Source organism: Drosophila bipectinata, chromosome XL, assembly GCF_030179905.1.
Source record: "Drosophila bipectinata strain 14024-0381.07 chromosome XL, DbipHiC1v2, whole genome shotgun sequence".
NCBI classification, from domain to species: domain Eukaryota; kingdom Metazoa; phylum Arthropoda; class Insecta; order Diptera; family Drosophilidae; genus Drosophila; species Drosophila bipectinata.
Genome location: NC_091734.1, coordinates 3506950 through 3530875, shown reverse-complemented (window position 1 = coordinate 3530875; position 23926 = coordinate 3506950). Strand labels below are relative to the sequence as shown.

The following is a 23926-nucleotide window of genomic DNA, read 5'->3' as shown; positions in this document are numbered from 1 at the left end:
GAGGAGGGTGTTGGGGAATGTGGCATGAGAACAGATTCCATTGAATGGTTATAAATTGAAAATGACTAAATGAAATGAGTAAATATTGACAGATTGACTGGAGTTGGCATTGGCATTTCACTTTCGGGTCATTCAGCACTTGGGGGCACGCCACTCCCCCTCCCTCCACCTCTCTTGACAAGGCTAATTTGTTGATTTGCTTCAATTTTGGGTATTTTTTTTTCTCAGCATCTCTCAGCTTTGTTGTAATCTATGGAATATCTCCTTAGGCTCGTTGTTTGTGTCATTAGACCCTCGGCACTCCTTGGTGCCATTTCTCGTGTCTGTTTCGGTCAGTTTGTTGGCCATGGAATGCTGGCTACTTCATCCTTCATGCTCGTCCTTGGTCCTGGCCAAAACTTTTGTGTCCTGCTAACTGCTAATGAGCTTAGACTTTTGGCGTGGGACGTGGTGCGATGGGAAAGCGAACGGAAGTAATTATAATGACTGTGGACATGATTTTTGGCATTCTAATTGAATCGAAAGTCCCCTCAACAGCATCAAGCACTTAGCTACTTCTCTGCACTTGAAATATCTTTTCAGAAAAAAAAATGAAATCAATTTTGGGAAAAAATACCATTAGCAACACGCATCTAATTTTTTTTTCTATTTTTGGAATCAGAGATTACGTTTTCTTTATAATTGAAAAAAAATAGCAAATTATATTCTAGATTTGATTCTCATTTTTTTTGTTCGTTTTAATTGGCAATCTATTCTGTTTCTGGCAACAGGGCGTATGAGTGATATCTAAAGATGATGTCAACAGTGCGTATACTTGATGTCGAAATTAACATTAAGTATACGCACTGTTGACGTTGTTTCTATTAACATATTCCGCTTGAATTTACATTTTAGAGCCGACTACCTTAAAACATATTCATTTTAATTTATTTAATTTCAATTTCAGTATGGCAAGTGGCTTAATGTAATTCATTATTAGATTACAACAGGGCGTATGCGTAATATGGTCATTTACATTGCGTATACGCACTGTTGGCTCTTGAATATGAGGGGCAACTATGAAAACTCACTTTAAATGGTCTATAAAAACTCTTCAGATATCCAACCTAAAGATATCTTATTTTTTTTGTTATTTTGTTCCCATACTCCCATACTTGCAATGAATATATATGCTAAGAAAATAGACACAAATAGACAGTGTGGGCTACGGGGATTTCGGGATGAGACATATGCGTCGCGTCTCTGATCCCCAGAGTTTATATAACTAGACTTTCTATGGCCATGGCCCCTATAATAAATCGAAGTCACGACAAATATAAATAATAAAATGTATTTTATTTTATTTTCATGCCGAGGTCCCCCATACTGATTCCTATTCCCATTCCCATTCCCACATTTTGCATTTCAACGTGCTCTTAGTACATAAATCTCAGGCTTAGCGGCGGTCGGAAACCCGCACCCGAAATAAAAAAAAAAAACACATATATATATATAGAAAGTATCTATATAAAAAAAAAATATATATATATATTCTATATGTAAAATAAATAAAATAAAAGTTGGGGGGGGGGGGAGCCTGAAACAACAGACTCCAGTCCTGTCGTCCTGGGCCGTGGGCATCAAGTACAGGCCCCACCGCCCACACCCCCCCTCTGTATGGCTGTATGAATATTGTTTGTGCATATATAATAAAAAATAAAAAGGAATAAAACAAAAAAAGAAAAAAGGACACTGAGAATGGAAGGGATACAGAGAAAACAAAGAGCAGAGGAAGAAGTAACAATAACAAATCCAATATTAGATGGCTATAACAACAAAAGTGTTCAAGTATGAGACGGAGATAGCTATTTTGAAGGGGGGGTGATGGCCCAAAATAGCAGTGAGTCTAGAGGGGAGGGTGGGTTTGGAGAACTAGAGGGATCCTGGCCATGGCACCAGCTGCCACAACCAGAATCCTGATGTACACGTTTATGGCTATTTGCGATTTTGCCGAGCGATGGGGCTAGGATACTGGGAGCAGGAGCAGGACCAGGAGCAGGAGCAGGACCAGGAGCAGGAGCTGGAGCAGGAGCAAGCTTCTCAATAAAAGAGACGACTCGACCAGAAAGGGACAAGCCGAAAACAATGAGAAACGATACAGACTGCACTGAGAGAAAAAAAAAAAAACTATTATAATCCAAAAGGCCTTAGAGGTTCTAGTAAAACTTTGAGTTTGAAGAACTGGAAATAAATAGTCTTAAATTTAATATAAATATTTTATATTAATAAATAAATGTTTTAAATAAGTCTAACTGATAGTTTTCTTAATTAAAAACCTTTTTTTATGAAAAACTTTAGCAAAACTAGGTCCTAAACCATTTCATAGTTTTATAGCCTCATCTTTCTCTTCAAGATAAAATATTCTCTATAAAAAAACTACTATATAATTTAATCAACTATTTCTTAAAAATAACCCCCCTAGTCTTAAAATTTTCTCTCAGTGCCTGAACAATAGAGGCACTCAGCGCGAACAAGCCGAGAGGGAGTGTTAACCGTCTGCCAGAGTCCTTGCCGCCCAGCCCTCGGTGGGCAGCTTATACGGAGGTGATTTTAAAGGCATTAAGTGAAAGTGGAAAGCAGAGATTCCCAGCTAAGAGCAAGGGGGGGACCTCAAAAATTTATATCTAGTGGATAATCGTCAAATGATGCTACAATTACTTCTTGTACCTTTTTCCAACCACCCACCACCCACCCCTCATATTTAGAAACATGGCCATAATCAAGGGCAATAAAATATAATAGGAAGGACCTTTTCGGGTTGAAACCGAAACCCGGGTCCTGTGTGAAAACTACTTGGGGCCCGGCTTAACAATATTTTCTTAACGAGCCGAGCTCTGACACCCCAAAATCTAATTTATATCACGTTAATGAGCTTTAATGTTACTGTTTTTTTTTGGAGGTCCTTCGAAGGACCTTACTGGTTAGGGTTCGATTCCCTTTTGACGGGCACGACGAGGATGTTGATGATTCCAAGAATGCTTCCCAAAATGGCCCAAAAAAAGTGTCCATTGTATAAAGTTTCGCCCATGGCTTATCAAACTGAAATTTTTGTGGCAATAAAGCCAGGGAAATAATATCAAGCCGAAGGTTTAGATACTCTAGAAAACCTTGTTGGAAAAGTGACTAAGCCCATGACTAAGCCAATAACCGAAAAGGTTATTTAATATTTGGCTGCCAACTGTAGCCAACAAATGTTGGCAGCCTTTTCTCTAAAATATTTCTCCTCTTCGAGCCAATTCGAGCCAAGTTCGCACTTTTTTCACACACACACACACAGGCACAGGATCAAAGCCAAGGACGAGGGCGTGGCAGGACTTTCGCCCATTTCGCCTTGTTGTTTCGCGTTCGACGGCCTGCGGGCAAATATTAAACAAATCTAAGCAACAAACGAAACGAAACGAAACGCATTGCAAAGTTGTCAACTCGCTTCGATAACACGCCTCCACCCACTCATCCCACCCACTCACCCCACCCACTACTTAGATCCTTAGACAGCGAATCCTGTCATTCCACAGATTTTGTGTGTGTTCGGCTGCCTTTTGTTTGGCTGGAGAAACGAGAAAAAGGCAAAACATTCGCAAATTTAAATGCAAATTACCAGACAAAACTGATGAGCAGAATGTGGAGGACTGCCAGTAGCGGAGGGCGGTGGAGGGGCCAACCCGAAAAGTACCGCATACAAAAAAAAAAAAACAGTATTGACAGTATAGGAAATAATGGCCTAAATAAAGTCGAAACAGGTGCCGAGCAAAAGCTGTGTGCGGCATATGCCACACGAAACTAAATCAAAAAGTTTCAAGAGGACCGAGTCCCCAAACGAAACCAAATAATTTGACAATATTGCCAAGGTAATAGCAGGTACATATACATATATTTACATTTGAATATATTAAAGGTCTGTGGTGGCGAGTTAATAATAAAATCGAGAAATCACAGAACCAAAAATATGTTGCAAGTTCAAAAAAAGAAGAGCCCTTCTTCAGGATTCTCTAACTTTGTACTTCAGACAGAAATCTGAATTCAATCAATTAATTTTTATAATATCTACTATTATATATAACCGAACTATATAAGCCTAGATATAGTTTCCTTCTAGTATAACCCTATAATACTAATTCTAGCTTGTAAAACCAATTCTTACCTTAATTCTTCTATAATTTTTAAAGAAAAACAAACAAGCAAACAAAGACCTCAAAAGGAAAACTCTCCTATATCCTATATCCTATATCTCCTACTTTTAAGGACCCCCAGAACTCTAAAAGCAATGAAGAGTAAAATTTTAATGTTTTTTTAGCTTTTTGAAAAATTTAATAATTTGGTAGAAATTAAAAAAAAAAAAAAAAAATAAAATAAATCTTTAAAAATATTAAAATGGAAGAAAAATATTAAAATATTTTTTTTAAAAAATAGCGCCCTCCTCCTCGATTCTCAAAGGTTGCACTTAAGCAGGCCTGAAAAACGTATAAAAATTAAGTTTTAAATTTTTTTAAAAGATTTTTTTTTTCTTTATTTTTTGTTGTTTTTTTAAAATGGTGTTTGTTGTAATGTTGTAATTCACTATTTGTTGTAGTACTGTTACATTTAGTAGAATGTAGTTAATTCTAGTTTGTTGTCATATTTCCTTTTAATATTTTGAGTTTGTTGTTTTTTAATGTTGTATTGTGTATTTGTAGTTGTGTGTTGTTTGTTTGGTGTAGTTATTTGTTGTAGTTGTTTATTGTAGTTGGTTGTTGTTGTAATTGTTTGTTGTTGTAATTTGTTGCTGTTGTAAATGTTTTTTATTGTAATATTGTTGCTGATGTAATAGTTTGTTGTAATAATTGTTTGTTTTTGTAGTTGTTTGTTGCTGTCATTGTTTGTTGTTGTAATTTGTTGTTGTAATTGTTTGTTGTTGTAATTGTTTGTTGTTGTAATTGTTTGTTGTTGCAATTGTTTGTTGTTGTAATTGTTTTTGTTGTAATTGTTTTTTGTTGCAATTGTTTGTTGTTGTTGTTGTAAATGTTACTTATTGTAATTTTGTTGCTGTTGTAATTGTTTGTTGTAATAATTGTTTGTTTTTGTAGTTGTCGCTTGTTGTTGTAATTGTTTGTTGTTGTTGCAATTGGTTGTTGTTGTAATTTTTTGTTGTAATAATTATTTGTTGTTGTAATTTTTTGGTTGTTGTAATACTTTTGTTGTTGTAATTTTTGTTGTTGTTGTAATTGATTTTGTTGTAATTTTTTTTTTTTTTAATTTTATTCACAATTTTTTTTTTTAAATTTAGAATTAATATTAAATAAATATTTATTTTCATTCAAGAAACCCCCTTGTATTTTTTTCTCAAAATACAAAATCAGAGCTCATTTGGAACATTTCGTTGTGTTTAGAATAGCGATACATGATTACTCCCGGCTTGGTAGTTTTTGCCACGCCCATTACCGCCCATATAAGCCCCCACACACACACACACACAAATACACAAAGAGGGGGCACACACAGACACTTGGGAAAAGACTTGCTGGCTCGGCACGCACATACGCAATATTTTGATGCGATTTTGTGGCTCGCCAAATGATTTCGCTGATGTTCATTCCACAGCCCCCCCTTGCCCCCCTTACCCCCATTGGGGTGCTCCAAGGGGGTAGGTAGGGGCAGTGAAGGGTGTTGATGCCACAATAGGGTGGCACGGGGTTAAAGGGAAACAACAACAACAACAACAGACTGGCATACTGGCAATGGCAATGGGATTTGCTGCTATGTGACAACATGACAAAGTTCTCCATCAGGCAAAGAGATTTGCCCCGCAGTCTCGCAGTCTAAGCCCCCCCTTTAGCCTACGCCACTGTTTTGTCAAAACCCCTACCCATGCCACCCTACTGGCGGTAGCCCACCATTGATGGCATCCACGTTGGTCAGATCCCTTCGAGGTTTACCTGGCATTGGCAGATCCATCAGGGACGCATGCGGCTCGAGTGCCCGGGACTCTCAAACGAACGAATGCGGAATGAGCGGCGAATGAGTGTGAAATGAATGCAAAATGAATGCCAAGTGAATGCCGAGTGAATGCAGAATGAATCAAAGATGCATGAATACTAAAAAAATGACAAATGAGTGCAGTAATAAATGCTGAATGAATTCTGAAATGAACACCAAATGAAGGCTTAAAAATGAACGTGGAAATGAATCTAAAAGAATGAATGCCAAATGAATCCTTCATTTAATCCCAAATATATGAAGAAATGAATAATATCAAGGAAACCGGGTTCATAAATGAACACCAAATGAAGGCTTGAAATTTAGAAAAATGAACACGGAAATGAATCTAAAAATGAACTCTGAATGAATACAGAAATAAACCACCAAGGGAATGAATGTCAAATGAATAAAACAAATGAAAGGCGAATGCATTGAGAAATGAATGCCATAAAATTATACCAAAATGAACACAGAAATTAATCAAAAAATGAACAACGAATGAATAAGGAAATGAACAACGAAAGAAATCCTTATTTAATCCCTAATGAATTGAAATGTGAAATGAATAAAACAAATAAAATCCGAATGAATACAGAAATGAACACCAAATGAATGCCTTAAAATTCAAGCAAAATGAACACAGAAATGAATATAAAAATGAACACAAAATAAATACAAACAGAAACCCCCTGTAGATTCCCTAAAAATGTTTAAAAAAATTCAAAAAATCAATAAAACCCTAAAAAAAACAACCACAAACAAGAGAATTCGTCAAAGCATTCTCTTGAATAATTGCTTTCCTCCAAAAAAAATTGTAAAAAATGCAGAAAAAAAGGGGAAAAAAAGAGCTGGTCTAATCATTCAAACGAATGACTTCCAAATGAGCTATTTCAGCGTTACAAACGACCAACCCGAGACACTCTCGTACAACTCCTTTATTTGTTTAGTACTCATAAATACGGGTTTCATTCATTTCGAGAGGGTTTCTTTTTATTTTCTTCTTCGAGGCAGTCACTCGCTGAATAAACAGAACATTCATTCCGCCCACCCCCCAGCCCCTAGAAGACAATTTTGTTTGGGGGGCTTGGGGTCATATACTAGTGGGTCATAATTCAGGAAACTGAATCAGCACTCGACTCCGGGCAGCAAGTTCTACGGACTTTGACACTGACTTTGTCTGTTTATGCGGTGGTCTTGTCCCTACTCAAAATTCACAAAAAAAAAAAAGAATTTATGCACTCCGAAAGCTGGTCCCACTCCACTAAAGGATATATGTATGTATATATCCTTTTGTATATGGCGTATTTTGAGACCCTGACCATATCATATATATATGTATATATGTATCCAACTAACCATGCGACAAACTTCATCACCGAAAAGACCTTTTTTTTTGTGCCACCCAAACCACCCATACCTCCTGTGGGTGGATGCCTTTTCCTATTTATTTATTGTGGCTGAGGGAAAATTTGCTAAAAATCGTGCGAGACACTGCGTTGAAATAAAAACGCTGAGCAAAAATTTATTATTTATTTATTTCGTTTTTCGTTATCACTTTGTATGCGGCACAAAAACCGCAACACACAGGGGGATTCCCCCTCACCAAGGACATTTATGAAGTAAGCCACAATGGGCCACGGGGACAGTGACAGGCCAAAACCAATTGCCGCCCACGAAGGAAATAAAAGTAATAGTTGGCTGCTTGGTTAAAGCCAAAAGCTACAGTCAAAGCCATATATATAAAGCTGAAAAAAAAAAACTGTAACCGACACACACACGCATTTGCGATTAGAAAAAGGATACACGTTTTTACGATCCAGGGACCATAATAAAAGGCCTGGCCCGACAAGGTGACAAGTTAGCGGTTATTATTATGCCAACCCAACCATGACCATGCCTCATGCCCCATGCCCCATGCCTCATGCCTCATGCCCCATGCCACCCACTGAAGGATTGGAAAAATGCCACCGAATCTCTACCGACGACAGGGGCATTTACAATGGATTTGTTTTTGAATTGGAATTGGTTTTTCTTTGGGGCATTTTCGGATGTTACACTGAGAGAAATAATCCTAAAATATAGATCTTAAATAAGGCTAAAGAATAAATATTTGAGTATGAATATCACTATTTTTTTTTGAGTGCCTTCTCATGCGTTGGCTTTGATGGCGTTTTTAATGGCCTTGTCTGTGGAGGGTCATGGGTGTCATGGGTTTTCGGGTTCAAATGTTACGATGAGAGTGGAGCTAAGAAGTACCAGAGCCAGAGCCAGAGCCCCAACCAGACACAATGGGGATAAATCAATGTATGGTTATTATCGATAACGATTATTTGGGTCAAAACGAGGCCAATTACTTGACAAAAGTTGTGCTAGCCCAACGATAGGGTTGGATGAGTTCTCACAAAAGGACTACTCGTAAAGGACTACTAACCTTATCGATAACCTTATCCTACAGGCTCTACAGGATACCATTTTAATTGCCTCAGCTAGTGATGAGTTGTAAATTTTCAGAGAAATTCCAAAAGGATTCTGTATCCTGTAATATGCATATTGAAAAGTTGGTAATCAAGTGCAAATACTTTGACAATCACATTGTTAGTCACTCAGTACGAGGATCCCTGCCCTCCCCAAACCTCCTCCTCCCCAAGCCTCGATGTCCAAAACTATTTGAGCCTCAAAAGTTTGCCTCAAATTACCGTCGCGCTACATAATTCAGGGAAACTTTTGCCCGCCAGCTGGGGATACTGATGCTGATTCTGATTCAGATCCAAAAGGCTATAACTGAAACCAAGAGAGCTTAGGGTTAAAGATTTTAATGAAGAACCCTTTAGAAAACTCTACCTTAAGTACCTGGTTATAGACTTGGTTTATAGACCCTCTCAAAACCCTCTCTCATAACCCTCTATTTCTTATAAATTTTTCTCTCAGTGGCTTACCATTCCTGTGTGACATTCGTTGGCTGATTAGCGCGACAGTAGAGTTCCAGTTTGTCAGCTGTGAACTGTGAACTTTTGCACGAAAAGTGCAGAGACCGCTCCCTCGACCTCGACCCCTCCCTTAACCTCTCCCTTAACCTCCCAAGGCCCCAAAGGCCCATCTCTGGATGGAAAGTTTTCAATAAGCTAAACACTTGGAGGCTTGGCTGACAGCCTGACAGATAGATGGACTGACTGACTGACACTCTGGGCCTCTTTCTCTCTCTCCTCAGACGCTAATGAATTCGAGCGTGGCGCATAAAAATGTTTTCTTTCTTAACTGTTTTGGTTGGGAGGTGGTTGGGAGGTGGTTAGGAGGTGGGTGGTTTGAGGCAGATGCAGTTGCCAGTTGCAAGTCACAAGTCGCATCCTTCCCAGGCAAACTTGAAACTTGAAACTATGCATTTAATTGATTTCGAGTGCCTTAGGCAAATAGAGAAGAGAAAAAGAGGTCCTGCTTAGTCCTTTTAAGAGTCCTCGACTGCCAAGCAAACACATTAGCACATACCAGGGCCAGGATCCAGGAACCAGGATCCAGGAACCAGGATCCAGGCGTCTTATGAAAATGTTTGTCTGCCATTTGAGCTCTAGCTCCCACGCCCCCACTCTGCTCCACTAAACTTTTATGTGTGAGCTTAACTTAATTAGAAAAGGCCATAACAACCTTAAGGGACAAAAGAAGTACTTGGTATTTAGATTTTATTGAATCTAGAAACAGAGCCACCCCTTAAGCTAAAGCTAGAGCCAGATTCCAAGAATATTTAATAAATAAAGTAATTATGAAAACTTTAAAATAAGATTTTCCTCCTAAAAAGATCAAGAGTTAAAGCTTTTATTGGTTATATTCTTTTATATTCATGCATTTAAATTAATCATACGCACTGTATGCACTTGCCAGCATTGTTAAGGGGGGGTAGCTATGGTAGATTGTGTGCAAGTTAAGATTGCAATTTGCAAGATTGCTTCGCGGATGCTTCGCGGATGCAAATGCGGATGTGTGACTGCGAATGATATCCATTGAATACCTCTACCAACTGCCAACTGCCATCAAAAGGCAACTTTCTACAGCTAGTGTGCTGCTGTTTCTTTGCAAAAATAAGGTTAAGAAAGCCCTCACCCGAGTGGCGCCCTTACCTTAATTTATGTGCACACTTTCTGCGAAAATGTGTGTCCTATATGTGCCACATCAGTGTGGCGTGGCAAGTGTATGCGCCGCCATTTCAGTTCCTTGTTTGTGTTTGTGCCCTTGTGTGTGTGTGTGTGTTTGTGTATATAAATCAGACCGGCAATAGGAAGTGCTTAGGTTAGCTTAGCTAAGCAAACTAGTTCCACTCGAAATCAAACTCAGCCAGAAGCAGAAACAGAAACAGAAACAGAAACAGCCATAGCCACATGAAACGGCAGCACAGAAGGCCAAGTTGTCTGGCCCGCAGCGTTGGAATATTGTAAGAAATAACCGGAAAACAATGACCCCATTACACTGGAAAAAACTAAAAGACTTTTCCAATAATATATAAAAAAATATTCATTTTAATAGGGACTTTACTAAAGAAAAACTTGGCTTAGATACAGCTATGGTTCTAGACCACGTCTGAAAATCGGGGATTTTGCAGGGACGCCCCCCACAAAAAATATTTTGCATCCAGATTTTGATGCAGAATTATGGAGAATCGATCCACAAATCGTTTGAGGTACTCCGCTTGAGAATCGGATGAGAATTGGCTGAGATATAGCCTTGGCCCTGGACCAAGTCTGAAAATCAAGGATTTTGCAGGGAGATGCCCACAAAATTTCGAAAAAAATTCAAAAAATATTTTACATCCAGATTTTGATGCAGAATGGCGCAGAATCGATCCACAAATCGTTTAAGATATGCCGCTTGAGAATCGGGTGAGAATTGGCTGAGATATAGCCTTGGCCCTGGACCAAGTCTGAAAATCGGGGATTTTGCAGGGGTAGGCCCACAAAATTTCGAAAAATATTAAACAAAAATATAGCCCAAGGATCTCTCGAACAACACCAGAGAGGTATGGCATTCTGGAGCATATTTTATCTTAAAATATAATCCGAATTCCGATAAACAAAGCATTTGGGGTGGTAGTCGGTGGTGTGGGGGGGTGGTGGCCTGCCGGGTCGTCCATCACATTCTGTTTGGCAGCCATAATGACCGCAATTTGTCTCCATTTTCTTGCATAAATCCACGCTTATCTCGCTTTATAATTGTTAAGTGGATTTTCATTAAAAGCGAACCATTTCCCCATTTTCCCCATTTCCCATTTTCCACATTTCCCATTTCAATAAACCGCCTACTACCTATTTATGGCGATAATTAAAAACAAATCCCCGAGCCGGAAACCGGAAACCAGAATCTGAAATTCACAATTCAAGAGTTTTTTTTATTTTTTCTCTCTTTTTGTTGTTGTTGTGGCCAAGGGGTTAATCGCGGAATTTATTTTATTTTTTTGTTGTTTTTGTTGGTTTGGTTGTTGTCTTCTTTGAAAAGCCAGAAGATAAGCCGAGAAGAAGACCCTATCCGTGGGCCAAGCACTTGGACCTCCTTCAGGAGCCCTGTTATAGGACCTAGAGGTCCTTTAGAGGATTTGCCATGGCTGGCAAGGATTCGCCTTAACAAGCAGCTGGTCCTGACAACTTGTTGTGTCTTCTGTGTGTCTCTCTTCCCCCCTTCTGGCTCTTTTTTTTGGCCAAAAGTAGAAGAAGAAACAGTTTTAGCCGGTTGTCGTGTGCAGGGCTATTACCGTTAGTTGTTATCGTCCTGCCACCGTTATTGTTGTTGTTATTGTTGTTGTTGCTTCTGGCTCCTGGCACTTGACACTAAACGAAAATGAAACTGAAAATTGTTGGCCGAGCCGCAGGCGGCGACAGCCGTAAAACAGAAACAAGCCTCCCTTCCTCCCTCCCTCCCTGCCTGTCTGCCTGCTTGGCAGAAGACACTCTACCACACCGAAGCCTAGATGTCCTTCAAGGATTCTTCCTACAGCTCAAATGGGATTTAGTGGGTTAATAATAGGGCATAAGCTCAAGATGATGTTGGGTTTTATTTGGGAGTAGGGCTAGGGAGTAGAAAGTGAGGCAATTATCACTTTTTAAAGGACTTCATTTTGAGTCAAAAAATGTAGGAAAATATTAGTATTTTAAAAGGGTTTCTATTATATTTTGAAATTAGTATGAAAAGTATTGTTAAAAATATAGAAAAATGTTATAAGTTATAACATTATAGAGTTCATATGTAGGAATATTATATTTTAGAAAAAGCAAACTAAAACTTATGCTTTTGAAGGAGAAAAATAAATAAGAAGGCCATTTTAAAGCCAATATTTAGAGATCTCTTGAGTATTTTATGTTTTTAAATATTATCTATACTATCTTTTATCTATTAACTATCTATTATGTATTTTAATAGTATCTTATATTGAAATACATATAAAAAATGGCCTTAATGATATATATAACTTAATAATTAACTAAGCTTTTAATTAAAATTTACAAAAATAAAACCTTAAAAGTAAAAGTTTCTCTAAAAAAAGCTTCAAAATTATTTCAGATAGAAAATACCAAAAAACTAACCCAACAATTTTTTCGAAAAAAATCCTTATTTTCAGACCAAAAACATAAATTTTTAAAATAAAGATCTTTTCAAAAATGTTAAAAATTATTTTAAGATTTCATTTTTAATATTTTTCCCTTAAAATAATCACCCAAAAATCCAAACACCTTCCATTCCACAAACCCAGACATAAAAATAATTCCTAAAAAAAACTGAAAGTAATTTTTGAAAAATATTTTAGTATTTCTTGTTGTTTGTATGTTTTTTTTGTGGTTAGAAGCACACTTGCATGTGTTGTACCTGGTGGACAGGTGTTGTAGATTATTTTTATTATTTCCCCCGAGAGGAATGCCACAGTGCATATGCTTCGATGGGTGGTTTTTGTTTTTTGTTGTTTTGTTGCTTTCGGTTGTGGAATGCTTGTGGAAAGGCAGTTGCAAAATGTTTACAGTTTCACAGACACTTGAAAAAGTTGCTCGTGCCGTGCCACACACTCCACCTCCCCCTCTGGCCGTTGACTTACTTGGCCAGGTTATTTATAGCTGTCGCTCGTTTGTTGTACGTATTTTTTAATAAGTTGTTTTTGCCTGTCGCTTGGTTTATATTTTGCATAAATTATGTCACCACCACCCTCTCCCCCCTCCACAGATCTCCCAGACTCGCAGACTCCTTGGCTCATTTGTCTAGTTTCTGGGGAGGGGGGGTGGTAGGTGCGGAAGGACAACACAACACTTGCAACACAACTTTTAATAGCAGTGTACGCCGTGTATATGCGTACGTCTGTTTGCCGTATTTTATTAATGAGCTGCGCCAAATTAAGTTTAATGTGTGTGAGTTATCTGTTTGGTGTGTGCCGAGCTGAGATCCTTCCTTAAATGTTCCCTCAATGTGTTGCCCCCCTTAGCAAGGGGTGCACTTGGAAAAAATATAGAGGTTTTTTTGGGTATTTTAGGGCCTTTTCCTTCTTAGGTTAGTCTCTAAATAGATACTATTAAAAGTTAGAACCATCTATGCTTGTTTTTATAATTAATACCAAAAATACTAAAAATAGACTGTCTGATAGCCGGTACTTGTGGGGATATTTATCAAATATAATACTTATACCCGGTACTTGTGGACATAATTATCCAAAAAATAATACTGATATCCGGTACTTGTAAGGATAATTATCCAAAATAAATACTAATACCTGGTACTTTTGGGGATATTTATCAAAAAAGAATACTGATACCCAGTACTTGCAGAGATAGTTATCAAAAAATAATACTTCTACCCGGTACTTGAGCTTTTTTTGTGGGTAAGATGCATTTTAAAGCAAAAATACTGGGGTTTCAGACTTTGTATTGCTATCATCTATTACAGGTCCTTAGAATAGAGAACCAAGAAGCTATATAACAAACTATATGATACCAGGTACTGATACAATTACTAACCTTAGATTATATAAACTTTCTCCAACAATTTTAGATCAAGTTTTAAGACTCTTACTCTTTAGTTTTAAACAAATCCCTATTTAATAGCTAATTTAGATAAAAATACATAATAAATGATACCCAGTACTGATATAATTACTAACTTAATAGAATGATAACTTTCTCCAACAATCTGAGACTCTTACTCTGAGACTCTTGATCTGAGACTTTCTCCGAGACTCTTACTCTTTATCTTTAGTTTTCAGATTGGTCTGAATTAAAAAGCTAATTGAAATAAAAATAAATATTATTATGATACCCGGTACTTATACAAATATCTATAATATTATTCCCAAAATAATAAAGCATAGTTTATTTTAAAAACTAGTAAGAAACACTAAACAATTAACCCTAAAGAACATCTGGCAGTAACTTAGTTGAAATCTACAAACCCTCATATAGTTATATATTTTTTTTAATCAACCCCCCCACACAATTTCTCTCTGTGTAGGCAATTTCCCTACTTTACCACCGTCCATCTCTGTTTGACATTTATCATTTATAATTGTTTTGACTGGGAACTGGGAACTGGGACTGTTACTCTGACAAAGCTGACAGAGTGACTAACTTTGGTGGCCTTTATTTTTTTTGTTTTTTTTTGTGGGGCGACAGAGTTGAAAATCTGTGACCAGAAAATGGTGGGCGGTGGGTCGGTCGGTCGGTCAGTGGGCGGGGGGCAAAGGCAAAAAGGGGCTTCTTTGTGCATGCATATATTTTGACATTTTGACATGCATTAAATCAGTCAAGCGTAAGCCACTTTGAGCTCCTCCTTTGACTCTGTGGTGCAAGCTCAGCTGGTCTACCGCCCTACCGCCCACCCAGCCACCCAGCCACCCAACCACCCTGCCACAATGTGGGCGCCAAATTCGTTGCAAAGACGAAAACCGCAGTCATGTATTTAAATGTTGGATGCACTTCAATTTTGGATGCATCTTAAGAGAGAGTTGTGACTGAATGACACACTTTCCCCTCATCACATATGCTACTATATATACTATATACATAAGTATTATACAATATTTGACTTCATACACTATTAACAAGGTGACGAAAGTGCAGACCAAGTAATGGCAACTAGCTTGAAAGCCAGAAAAAGGATTAAAGTCCTTTTAGTTTTGATCTCTATGGGCTGTGATCTGGCTCTTATGCTCCTAATCCTCAAGCCATAGCCATAGCTCCTAACTGGTCAGCCCTCTGTGGCTCCTTTATTTTCTCCAAAGTCCCGACTGCCGATTTTGGGGAGAATAGAATTTATGGGTCCCCACCACCGACAGACGCAGATTTGGCCACTGGCCCCTCTGGCCGGGAACAGTTTACGGAAATTTATGTGGCCAGAAATTTGCACATGTTAATTGCTACAAGACAGGAGGAGGGGGGAGGGACTAGTGGGGTTATAGCCAAGGCTAGCCAGCTTCTAAAATTTATGGATAAATTATCGAATTTATTTATTTTCCTTTTTTCTGGATTTTGGCGTGTGTTTACTTTCTCAGATTTCTTTTTTTTTTTTTTTTTTTTTTTGCGAATTTTTAGCTGCAACAATTTTTCATAATTTTGCCGCTGGCATAAATCAACGAGAAAAGGGGGAGGGAAGGGGAGGGGAGTGGTATGTACCTCATCCTAGTCATTTGTTTTGGGGCAACAGTTTTGCAGTCATAGCACGCAGACGAAAGCGACACAGTTTTTTTTTTTTTTTTCATTCTCCTTTCTCCTCCTTTCTCATCCTTCTGTGCTTTTTTTTTTTCTCCCTCGCCCTCCCTCCCGCTTCTTCCTTTTATTATTTTGTCCTGGCAAGAAGGAAAATGTGGTCAGGGGTGGTCTGTGGCAGGGATATGGATGTGTATGTGTGTGGGTGCAAGGAGCACAGCAACAAAAAAAAAAGTGCCAAGGATAACGAAATGCATGTTCATTCATGTTTTATAATAAAAATGCATGTTCATTCATGTTTTGTAATCAAATAAAGTTGCATTTCTTTCTGATTTCAGCTCCTTGAAATAAATAATTCAATATGTGATGCTAAAAAGTATGCTATATTATTTTTTAAAATTAAATCCTATTTTTATAGTTTTTTTTGCAGTGTGGGAACTTGAATAAAAGAGACCGACGATGTCTGGCACAATTACGACAGGCTACAACAACAACAACAACAACAACAACACCAAATAACGAACGAAATACCCCCTTCGGTCGACGTTCCCGTTGTCGGTTATTACCGTTACTCTTTGGCGTCTTTAATTAAGCCAGTGTGGGTTGGGCAGCGGTGGTGGGGATGGGGGGGGAGAAACAAAAAAATTTTAATTTGTTTGTAATTAATATGCTGAGGTTTGCTTTTCGTCGAGAAGAATGCATCACGAAGGGCATTGGTCACACTGGCCGGTCAGTCTCAGTGGAAATTAATAGAAGCTCTTGACTCTCGAAGGGAAACTTTTGACTTTTTAAGATCAAAAGTTTATTTAGTAAGAGATTAATTAATAATACTAACTATCTTAATAGATAGACAATTAATTCCCCTTATTATTTATTTTAATTTTTATATCCTTTTTGGCTTTTGAATAACACTCACCTGATGCTTCCAATAATTTTGGACACTACCAACTTGTTGGCAAAGTTCAAGGCCTATAGACCACCACTATAGGCTCTATATATAGATTATTGTTTTATTTTTGATTTTTAGAAGAATATATATTATTCAAGTCACTGCACGATTAACGGTACACGATCCAAGCCCACAATTTCAGAACTATGCGAATGCGATATTACGATAATGGCACTTTGGAGACCGCTAATGTTGCTGCGGGGACTCCTGATTCAGGATATCGTACAGAAGCCGCGCGCACGTGGCTCCGGCCTCCTTTGGGGCACTGGCCATGGCTGGTGAATTGGTTGTTGAGAGCGTTCTGGGAAGGAGCGTTCTGCCATCAACTGGACGACCGGAATATTTCGAAACTGTTATGACACCAATTAAACCGTCACTCACAAAAAAAAAATAAGTAAATAAATAAATTCGTTGCCTTTAGGTTGGCCGAAATGCACTTGAAAAACCGCGAGTTGGCTGGATTTATTGGGGTGTTTTCGTTCGCGAGTCTCGGGATTTAGTTTTTTTGGAGCTATCATCCGCGCAGCATCCGTGGGGCTTGGCAATTGAAATTGAATTGAATTGAAATGGTACGAACCGGCGGGATGTTGGAGTGTGGGGAATGGGACACACAAGGATATCGATAGCTGTGGCCCCAATTTGAGGGAGTGTATCCACACCCGATCGTGCTATCGATATATGGGGCGCCAAAAACGGAACCAGTTCAAGTTCACTGCTTGAATTTAAAGTTTTCAACGTTTTAAATGATTATTTTTGAATATCCCACTTATTACCGTTCTTGGTAACGGTTTTCCGCCAAACTATAAACGTGTAATTGTTAATAATAAGGGAGTTCTTTCGAAAATAAGGGAATAACCATAATATTAACCATGATTTTTAACCTTGATTCACTTACAAAGAACCAAAATAGGAAGCAGCAGAAAACTATAGTATTTTTTAACAGAAGCTTAAATAAAAGAGTAAAGAAAAATATTAAATTTTTTTTACCAACTATCGATAGCTAAAAAAATAGCTAGATTTTGATAGCCAATAAATTTTGACACAGTGGCAGCACTTTGCACTATCGATAGACGGCGAGCGCTCTCATCTCTAGCTCCCGACAGGCAAACAACTCGACAGCTACGTGGCTGCCAAAATTAAGTAAATTTTTTACGATTTTACTGGCCGTTTACCCTAAACCACGATGCAACCGATGCTCGCCAAGTTGCTGCTTCTGCTGGGCAGCCTGCTGATCCTTGCCAGAAACGGCAGCGCGTTCATTGTCAGCGTGGATGCCCACAACGAAGAGTGTTTCTTCGAGAATGTGGAAGGCGGCACCAAGTTTGGTAAGATTGCTGCGCCACTACGCGAAGGTTGTTTGGGGATTAATGGATTTTGCTTTTTTCTTGACAGGCGTCACCTTTGAGGTGATTGACGGCGGTTTCCTGGACGTGGACATCAAAATCAGCGGCCCCGACAATCATGTTATGCACGAGAGCGAAAAGGAGTCTTCCGGCAAGTACACGTTCGTGGCGCCCTCAAAGGGCACCTACACCGTCTGCTTCAACAACGAGCGCAGCAGCATGACCCCCAAGCTGGTCATGTTCTCGATCGATGTGGGTGATGCCCCACAGCGTGCTCCTGGCGCACCCGGCGAGGAGGAAGTGGGCCACACCAAGCTGGAGGACATGATCCGTGAACTGTCCGGCACTCTGACCAGTGTCAAGCACGAACAGGAGTACATGCATGTGAGTTGGGGGATTTTTGAAGTTGGGGACTGTCCGCCACATAAACTAAACGTGCCACATCTAAAGATTTGACCTCCGACATGGCAGCGTAGTATACCAGTACTCATATTTTTCCCTTCACTTGCAGGTTCGTGACAAGATCCATCGTTCGGTCAACGAGAGCACCAACTCCCGGGTCGTTCTGTGGTCGACGTTCGAGGCCCTCGTCCTGGTCCTGATGACTGTCGGCCAGGTCTACTACCTGAAACGCTTCTTCGAGGTGAAGCGCGTTGTGTAATCCTGGCCAAAATCTAGGATAATCCTGCGGAGAATAAATGAAAAGTTGCGATGATGTGTGCTTGAGGATGAGGTGTTTCTGTCTCAGATTAATTTAAACAAATTATTCCTTTTGTAATTAAAATAAAAACTAAAAAACAAAACAAAAATGGGAAACAAAATATTGTACAATTTTTTTAAATTATAAGAGAATAAGAAAACTGTTAAGTTCTCTAGAAGATTTCTATATAAATTATATATATATGTTTATTAATTATAAACTAAAATTAAGAAAATTGTTAGAAGGTTCGCCCTTCCCAAGTCTTTGTCACGATTTCTTGCGATTACCATTCGATATATCGATAAAATAATCGTTTTCCCTTCGAGAAAAAGGGAAGCTTTTGGGTTTCTTAATTTTGTGTTTCAATTCAGTTGGAATTTACTCCACATGCATAGACGAACCCTTCTCAGATCCTTACTTCTGATCATGGCTGATACCTGCGTTTCCTCCTCATATGGCTCTGCCGCCAGTTTGAGCTCCGTGAACCCGGAATTTAGCCAAAAAATATGGCAGGAACTGCGCCATCTGAGAAGACCAGACACCCCGGTGAATTTCAAAAAATTTAAAGCCGTGTCTGAGAATTTTCCTCATAAGGTTTGTAATTAAAACTGGGTTTTCAATTATCTTTTATTTCGGAAGTAATTCCCGCCTAGTTTCCTATTGATACGTGCCGGGTTAAGTCCCAACCGGCGGCCAGGGAGGATGCCATCAAGCAGCAAATCGCATCTTCATATCCGGTGATCCACGAAAAGACGCTCCAATTGTACATCAAGTTCCTGGAACACAAGCTCAAGTTTGGTATATATTTTTCCAATTTTGAATTAGTAATGGTTTTTAAACTGGAACCTTTGTGACTCCTTTCTGAATAATCCGGATGCTGATTAGCTCTAATTATTCATGAAATACTAACCCGATTATAAAGAATATATCTCTTCCAGGCACCAAAAAGGAACTCAAGTTCTACAAGGGCATGACCCTCATGGACTTCGTCCAACGGCTGATGGCCCGGAGATGCATCTGGTTCTACGGAAGCGAGGACGACTACTGCACAATGAAACGCCAGGTGGGAATTGGTGGATTTGAAGGAGTGGCAACAGAGAATGAGGAGAAAGGACTAACCATGCACGAGGTGCTCAGCTATGACGAGATGAAGCTGGCTGCCCTGATGTACTTCTCCACCCACACGGAGTTCATCAACGACGGATCGAAGAACAATGCCGGCGGGGTGCCCCTGGACAGGAGCACCATCGAGCCGGAGGGCGTGATCATCGGCCTGATCGGAGCCCGCTTTGAACGAGCCTATGTAATGGAGTACCAGGACATAAAGATAACCGCAACACAGAACATCCTAAGCCGAGGATATGGTGACCAGAACTCAACCACCGGACCGACGGATCTTCGTCGGATTTGGCGAGAGTTCTATGAGGAGCCAAAGGACTTCCTTTATGATCACTTCAAGGGGAAAGAGGTTGACTCTCAGCGCTTTGAGAAGGTCAACGGGGGCTACTTCGATCACCAGGTGATGCGGAAACGGTACAGGAACACCTTTGAGACCCTGCTGCTGGAGGCGCAGGCCAGAGCCACCAGGGTGGGAAAACTGGCCTACGTCCATGTGATTCCCGTCGGTCTGGGTGTCTGGAAAGCAGCCAACGGCCAGGAACGCACCTTCTTCGAGGCCTTCGAAGAGGCCCTACGGGGGCTGGGCGAGCGCTTGGACCACATCGGAGTGGTGCACTTCGCCTGGTTCCACATCGACCGTGTGGGCGGCCTCTACGATGGTGCTTTCCTGCCCCTCGATAAGCATCCCAAGAGCGGCATCAAGTTCAAAAACTCGCGTCGGAATGGCCACGACAAGCTGCCAGAGGACATGCTTCTGGTGGTCACCTATGCTTGGGATGGAAACGCCTTGCCGGGCAATGAGTTTTGGGCTGTGAGTTTTGGGTCTGGAGGGGATTACTAGTATCTTAGTCACTCTTACTCTCTCTTTTTGCAGGGCGTGCTGGCCGGCACTTCAGATCCTGCCGCTGCCTGTTCCACCTTGATTACGGAGCTCCAGAATCCTCACATCAACAAAGATTACATGAATGCTTCCAATCTGCATATTGCCTCCTTGGAGCACGGCTTGGTCCATGTTGGGGACTATGCTAGACTGTTGAGTGCAGGCCAGAAGTGAGATTTGCAATTTTTTCCAAAATTGTTAAATATATGTATTTTATAAATTTTGTAAAGTTTTATACCTTACATCGACTTTTTGGGTGATATGTCTTTTAAAAAATTTCAAAAAGGAAAAATAAAATATTTAAGCAAATAAAATAAATAGTTTTTTTTTAAATAATGTTTTAGAAGAACTTAGTTTTATGAAAAGCATAACTTGTTTTTTTGTTTTTGTTATTCAACACTGTCGGGAAATGAAGAAGATGAAGATCGTAAAAAAAAAGAATTTTCTTGGAAATATTGTAGCTATTTTATTAAAAATTTTAATTCAAATTCAAATAATACAATTAATATTAATACAAAGCAACTAAAATAAAAATATATAAAATATATTTTTCAATTCCAAATTAAGATGAGGTTAGGTTCGCCATTGTCAAGTTTTCGTCACGATTTGTTGCCGTTACCATACGATATATCGATAACACTATCGAATTCCATTCGAAACTTGAAAGCGCGTGGAGTTTGCAGAATTTCGTTTCATTCCAGTTGTCAGTTTTTTTCACAGAAAAATCATCATCCATAGACCAAATCCATTTTCTGATCATGGGTGATTCTTGTGTTTCGGCCTCAAAAGGCTCTGCCATCAATTTAAGCCCCGTAAATCCGGATTTTATTAAAAATATATGGAAGGAACTGCGCGATCTAAAGAAACCGAAGATTCCCGTGAATTTAGATGCATTTTATGAACATTCTCAAGCATTTCCTTGCGAGGTATGTAAATATAGCTGGTTTTTCAATAATTTATTATTTTAAGAAATATTTTCCACCAAGACACCCGTTGACACGTGCCGGGTTAAGTCCCAACCGGCGGACCGAATGGACGCCATCAAGAGGCAAATCGCATCTGCCTATCCGGTGATGCACGAGAAGACGCTTCAGTTGTACATCAAGTTCCTGGAACACAAGCTCAAGTTTGGTATGTAATATAGTATATATTGTATATAATTGTATATAGTTGTATATTGCAAGATTTATGTTTTTAAAATTGGAACCTTTGTAACTCCTTTCTAAATAATCCGAATGCTGATCCGAACCTCTCATTTTTCATAAAGTACTATCCCCATTATAGATCCTCATAAAAAAATGTATCTCTTCCAGGCACCGAAAAGGAGCTCAAGATCTACAAGGGCATGACCCTCATCGACTTCGTCCAACGTCTAATGACCAAGAGATGCATCTGGTTTCTTGGAGACGAAGACGAGTACTGCACAATGGAACTCGAGGACGGATCTGCCGGATTTGAGGCAGTGGGAACAGAGAATGAGGAGAAAGGACTAACCATGAACGAGGTGCTCAGCTATGACGAGATTAAGCTGTCTGCCCTGATGTACTTCTCCACCCGCACGGAGTTCATCAACGACGGATCGAAGGACAATGCCGGCGAGAAGCTCTTGGACAAGAGTACTATCGAGCTGGAGGGCGTGATCATTGGGTTGATCGGAGCCCGTTTCGAAAGACCCTTCGTAATGGATTATCAGGACATAAAGATAACCGAAGAACAAAACATCCTAAGCCGAGGATATGGTGACCATAAGATAACAACCGGACCGATAAATCTTCGTCGCATTTGGCGAGAATTCTATGAGGAGCCAAAGGACTTCCTCTATGATGAGTTCAGAGGTAACGAGATTGACTTTCAGCGCTTTGAGAAGGTCAACGGGGGCTACTTCGATCACCAGGTGATGCGGAAACGGTACAGGAACACCTTTGAGACCCTGCTGCTGGAGGCGCAGGCCAGAGCCACCCGGGCACGGAAACTGGCCTATGTCCATGTGCTTCCCATCGGCCTAGGTATCTGGAAGGCGGCCAGACACCAGGAACGCACCTTCTTCGAGGCCTTCGAGGAGACCCTGCGCGGGCTGGGCGACCGCTTGAACCACATCGGAGTGGTGCACTTCGCCTGGTTCCACTGCGCCCGTGTGGGCGGCCTCTACGATGGTGCTTTCCTGCCCTTCGATAAGCATCCCAAGGGCGGCATCAAGTTCAAAAACTCGCGTCGCAATGGCCACGACAAGCTGCTAGAGGACATGCTTCTGGTGGTCACGTATGGCGGGGATGGAAACGCCTTGCCGGGCAATGAGTTTTGGGCTGTGAGTTTTGCTTCTGGAGGGGATTTCAAGTTTCTCATACCATCTTTTTCCGCAGGGCTCGCTGCAGGGCGATTCAGATTCGGCCGCTGCCTGTTCCACCTTGATGGCGGAGCTCCAGAATCCTCACATCAACAAAGACTACATGAACGCCGCCAATCTGCATATTGCCTCCTTGGAGCACGGCTTGCTCCATGTTGGGGACTATGCCAGGCTTTTGGGTGAAGATATCAAAGAACCTAAGAAGGAAATTGATGAAGAAACTGAGAAGAAACTTGAAAAGAAACCTAAGGAAGAATTCAAGAAGGAAACTGAGGAAGAATTTAAGAAGGAAACTGAGAAATAAGGATTAAAATAACTAATGATCTTATATAACTAAATAACTAAAATCTCTAATTAAGATTTTAATAAAATGCTTGTCAATAAATAAAATCTTTAATTAAGGCAACACATAAAAACAAATAATTAATAAGGGAAATGAATAATGTTAATGGAAATTAAAGCATTAAAATTAATAGGCCTAAGAAACTAAAGCTTTTAGGCCAGTTTCCTAAAAAAAAACAAAATATATAATTAAACTCAAAAGATCTTAATTCTATAAACAAATATATTAAAATACTTACAATAAGGAATATTTAAATATTTAATTAAAAGAAGCCTATCAGAAGTTTTCTTTAAAAAAGTTATAATTTATAGCATATAGTGATAAAAAATGTTTCTTATGATAAAGAAATATAATTATATATAGAAAATTAAATTAAAGAAAATCTAATTCTAAGAATTGGAAGAACTAAGAACTAAAAAGCAAAGAATCTTTAAAAAAATAACAACAAACTATAAACAAAATCAAAGTCCCATCGTAGATCCCCTTCCCAGCGCCAATAAAGCTGAAATAAAAGTCAAATAAATAAATAATTCGAAGCCTTTGTTCATAGGAAGTATTCCCCCATCCAAAATCTGCCCATTCAGCCCTCCACAATATG

The 23926-nt window shown here is 39.5% G+C and overlaps 4 protein-coding genes across 4 annotated transcripts in view; 3 read left to right on the top strand and 1 right to left on the bottom strand.

Annotated features, from left to right (window-relative positions):
- The window catches only part of LOC108134100 (uncharacterized), an 81523-nt gene extending 64332 nt beyond the window's left edge, over positions 1–17191 (bottom strand). The window contains exon 1 of the mRNA XM_043209871.2: positions 16567–17191. The gene's annotated coding sequence lies outside the window, so the exon portion shown is untranslated. The remainder of the gene's footprint in view (positions 1–16566) is intronic.
- A 486-nt stretch (positions 17192–17677) lies between these two features.
- On the top strand, positions 17678–18763 carry CHOp24 (transmembrane p24 trafficking protein CHOp24). The gene is made up of 3 exons (XM_017254333.3): positions 17678–17924; positions 17992–18326; positions 18454–18763. Exons 1-3 carry the CDS (start codon positions 17783–17785, stop codon positions 18601–18603), a joined length of 627 nt encoding a protein of 208 aa, XP_017109822.1. The 5' UTR covers positions 17678–17782; the 3' UTR covers positions 18604–18763.
- Positions 18764–18945: 182 nt separating this feature from the next.
- Positions 18946–20866, top strand: LOC108134104 (uncharacterized). The gene is made up of 4 exons (XM_070282150.1): positions 18946–19236; positions 19296–19440; positions 19581–20572; positions 20636–20866. The coding sequence occupies exons 1-4, from the start codon at positions 19030–19032 to the stop codon at positions 20813–20815; spliced, it is 1524 nt and encodes a 507-aa protein (XP_070138251.1). The 5' UTR covers positions 18946–19029; the 3' UTR covers positions 20816–20866.
- Positions 20867–21286: 420 nt separating this feature from the next.
- On the top strand, positions 21287–23393 carry LOC108134103 (uncharacterized). The gene is made up of 4 exons (XM_017254289.3): positions 21287–21567; positions 21628–21772; positions 21955–22946; positions 23002–23393. Exons 1-4 carry the CDS (start codon positions 21400–21402, stop codon positions 23287–23289), a joined length of 1593 nt encoding a protein of 530 aa, XP_017109778.3. The 5' UTR covers positions 21287–21399; the 3' UTR covers positions 23290–23393.
- The last annotated feature ends 533 nt before the right edge of the window (positions 23394–23926 follow it).

Coding starts and splice junctions, on each gene's coding strand:
- CHOp24 (XM_017254333.3), top strand. CDS start 17,783: ATGCAACCGATGCTCGCCAAGTTGCTGCTTCTGCTGGGCAGCCTGCTG. Junction 17,925..17,991: donor GGAAGGCGGCACCAAGTTTG/GTAAGATTGCTG, acceptor TTTTCTTGACAG/GCGTCACCTTTGAGGTGATT. Junction 18,327..18,453: donor ACGAACAGGAGTACATGCAT/GTGAGTTGGGGG, acceptor CTTCACTTGCAG/GTTCGTGACAAGATCCATCG.
- LOC108134104 (XM_070282150.1), top strand. CDS start 19,030: ATGCATAGACGAACCCTTCTCAGATCCTTACTTCTGATCATGGCTGAT. Junction 19,441..19,580: donor GGAACACAAGCTCAAGTTTG/GTATATATTTTT, acceptor TATCTCTTCCAG/GCACCAAAAAGGAACTCAAG. Junction 20,573..20,635: donor CGGGCAATGAGTTTTGGGCT/GTGAGTTTTGGG, acceptor CTCTTTTTGCAG/GGCGTGCTGGCCGGCACTTC.
- LOC108134103 (XM_017254289.3), top strand. CDS start 21,400: ATGGGTGATTCTTGTGTTTCGGCCTCAAAAGGCTCTGCCATCAATTTA. Junction 21,568..21,627: donor CTCAAGCATTTCCTTGCGAG/GTATGTAAATAT, acceptor TTTTCCACCAAG/ACACCCGTTGACACGTGCCG. Junction 21,773..21,954: donor GGAACACAAGCTCAAGTTTG/GTATGTAATATA, acceptor TATCTCTTCCAG/GCACCGAAAAGGAGCTCAAG.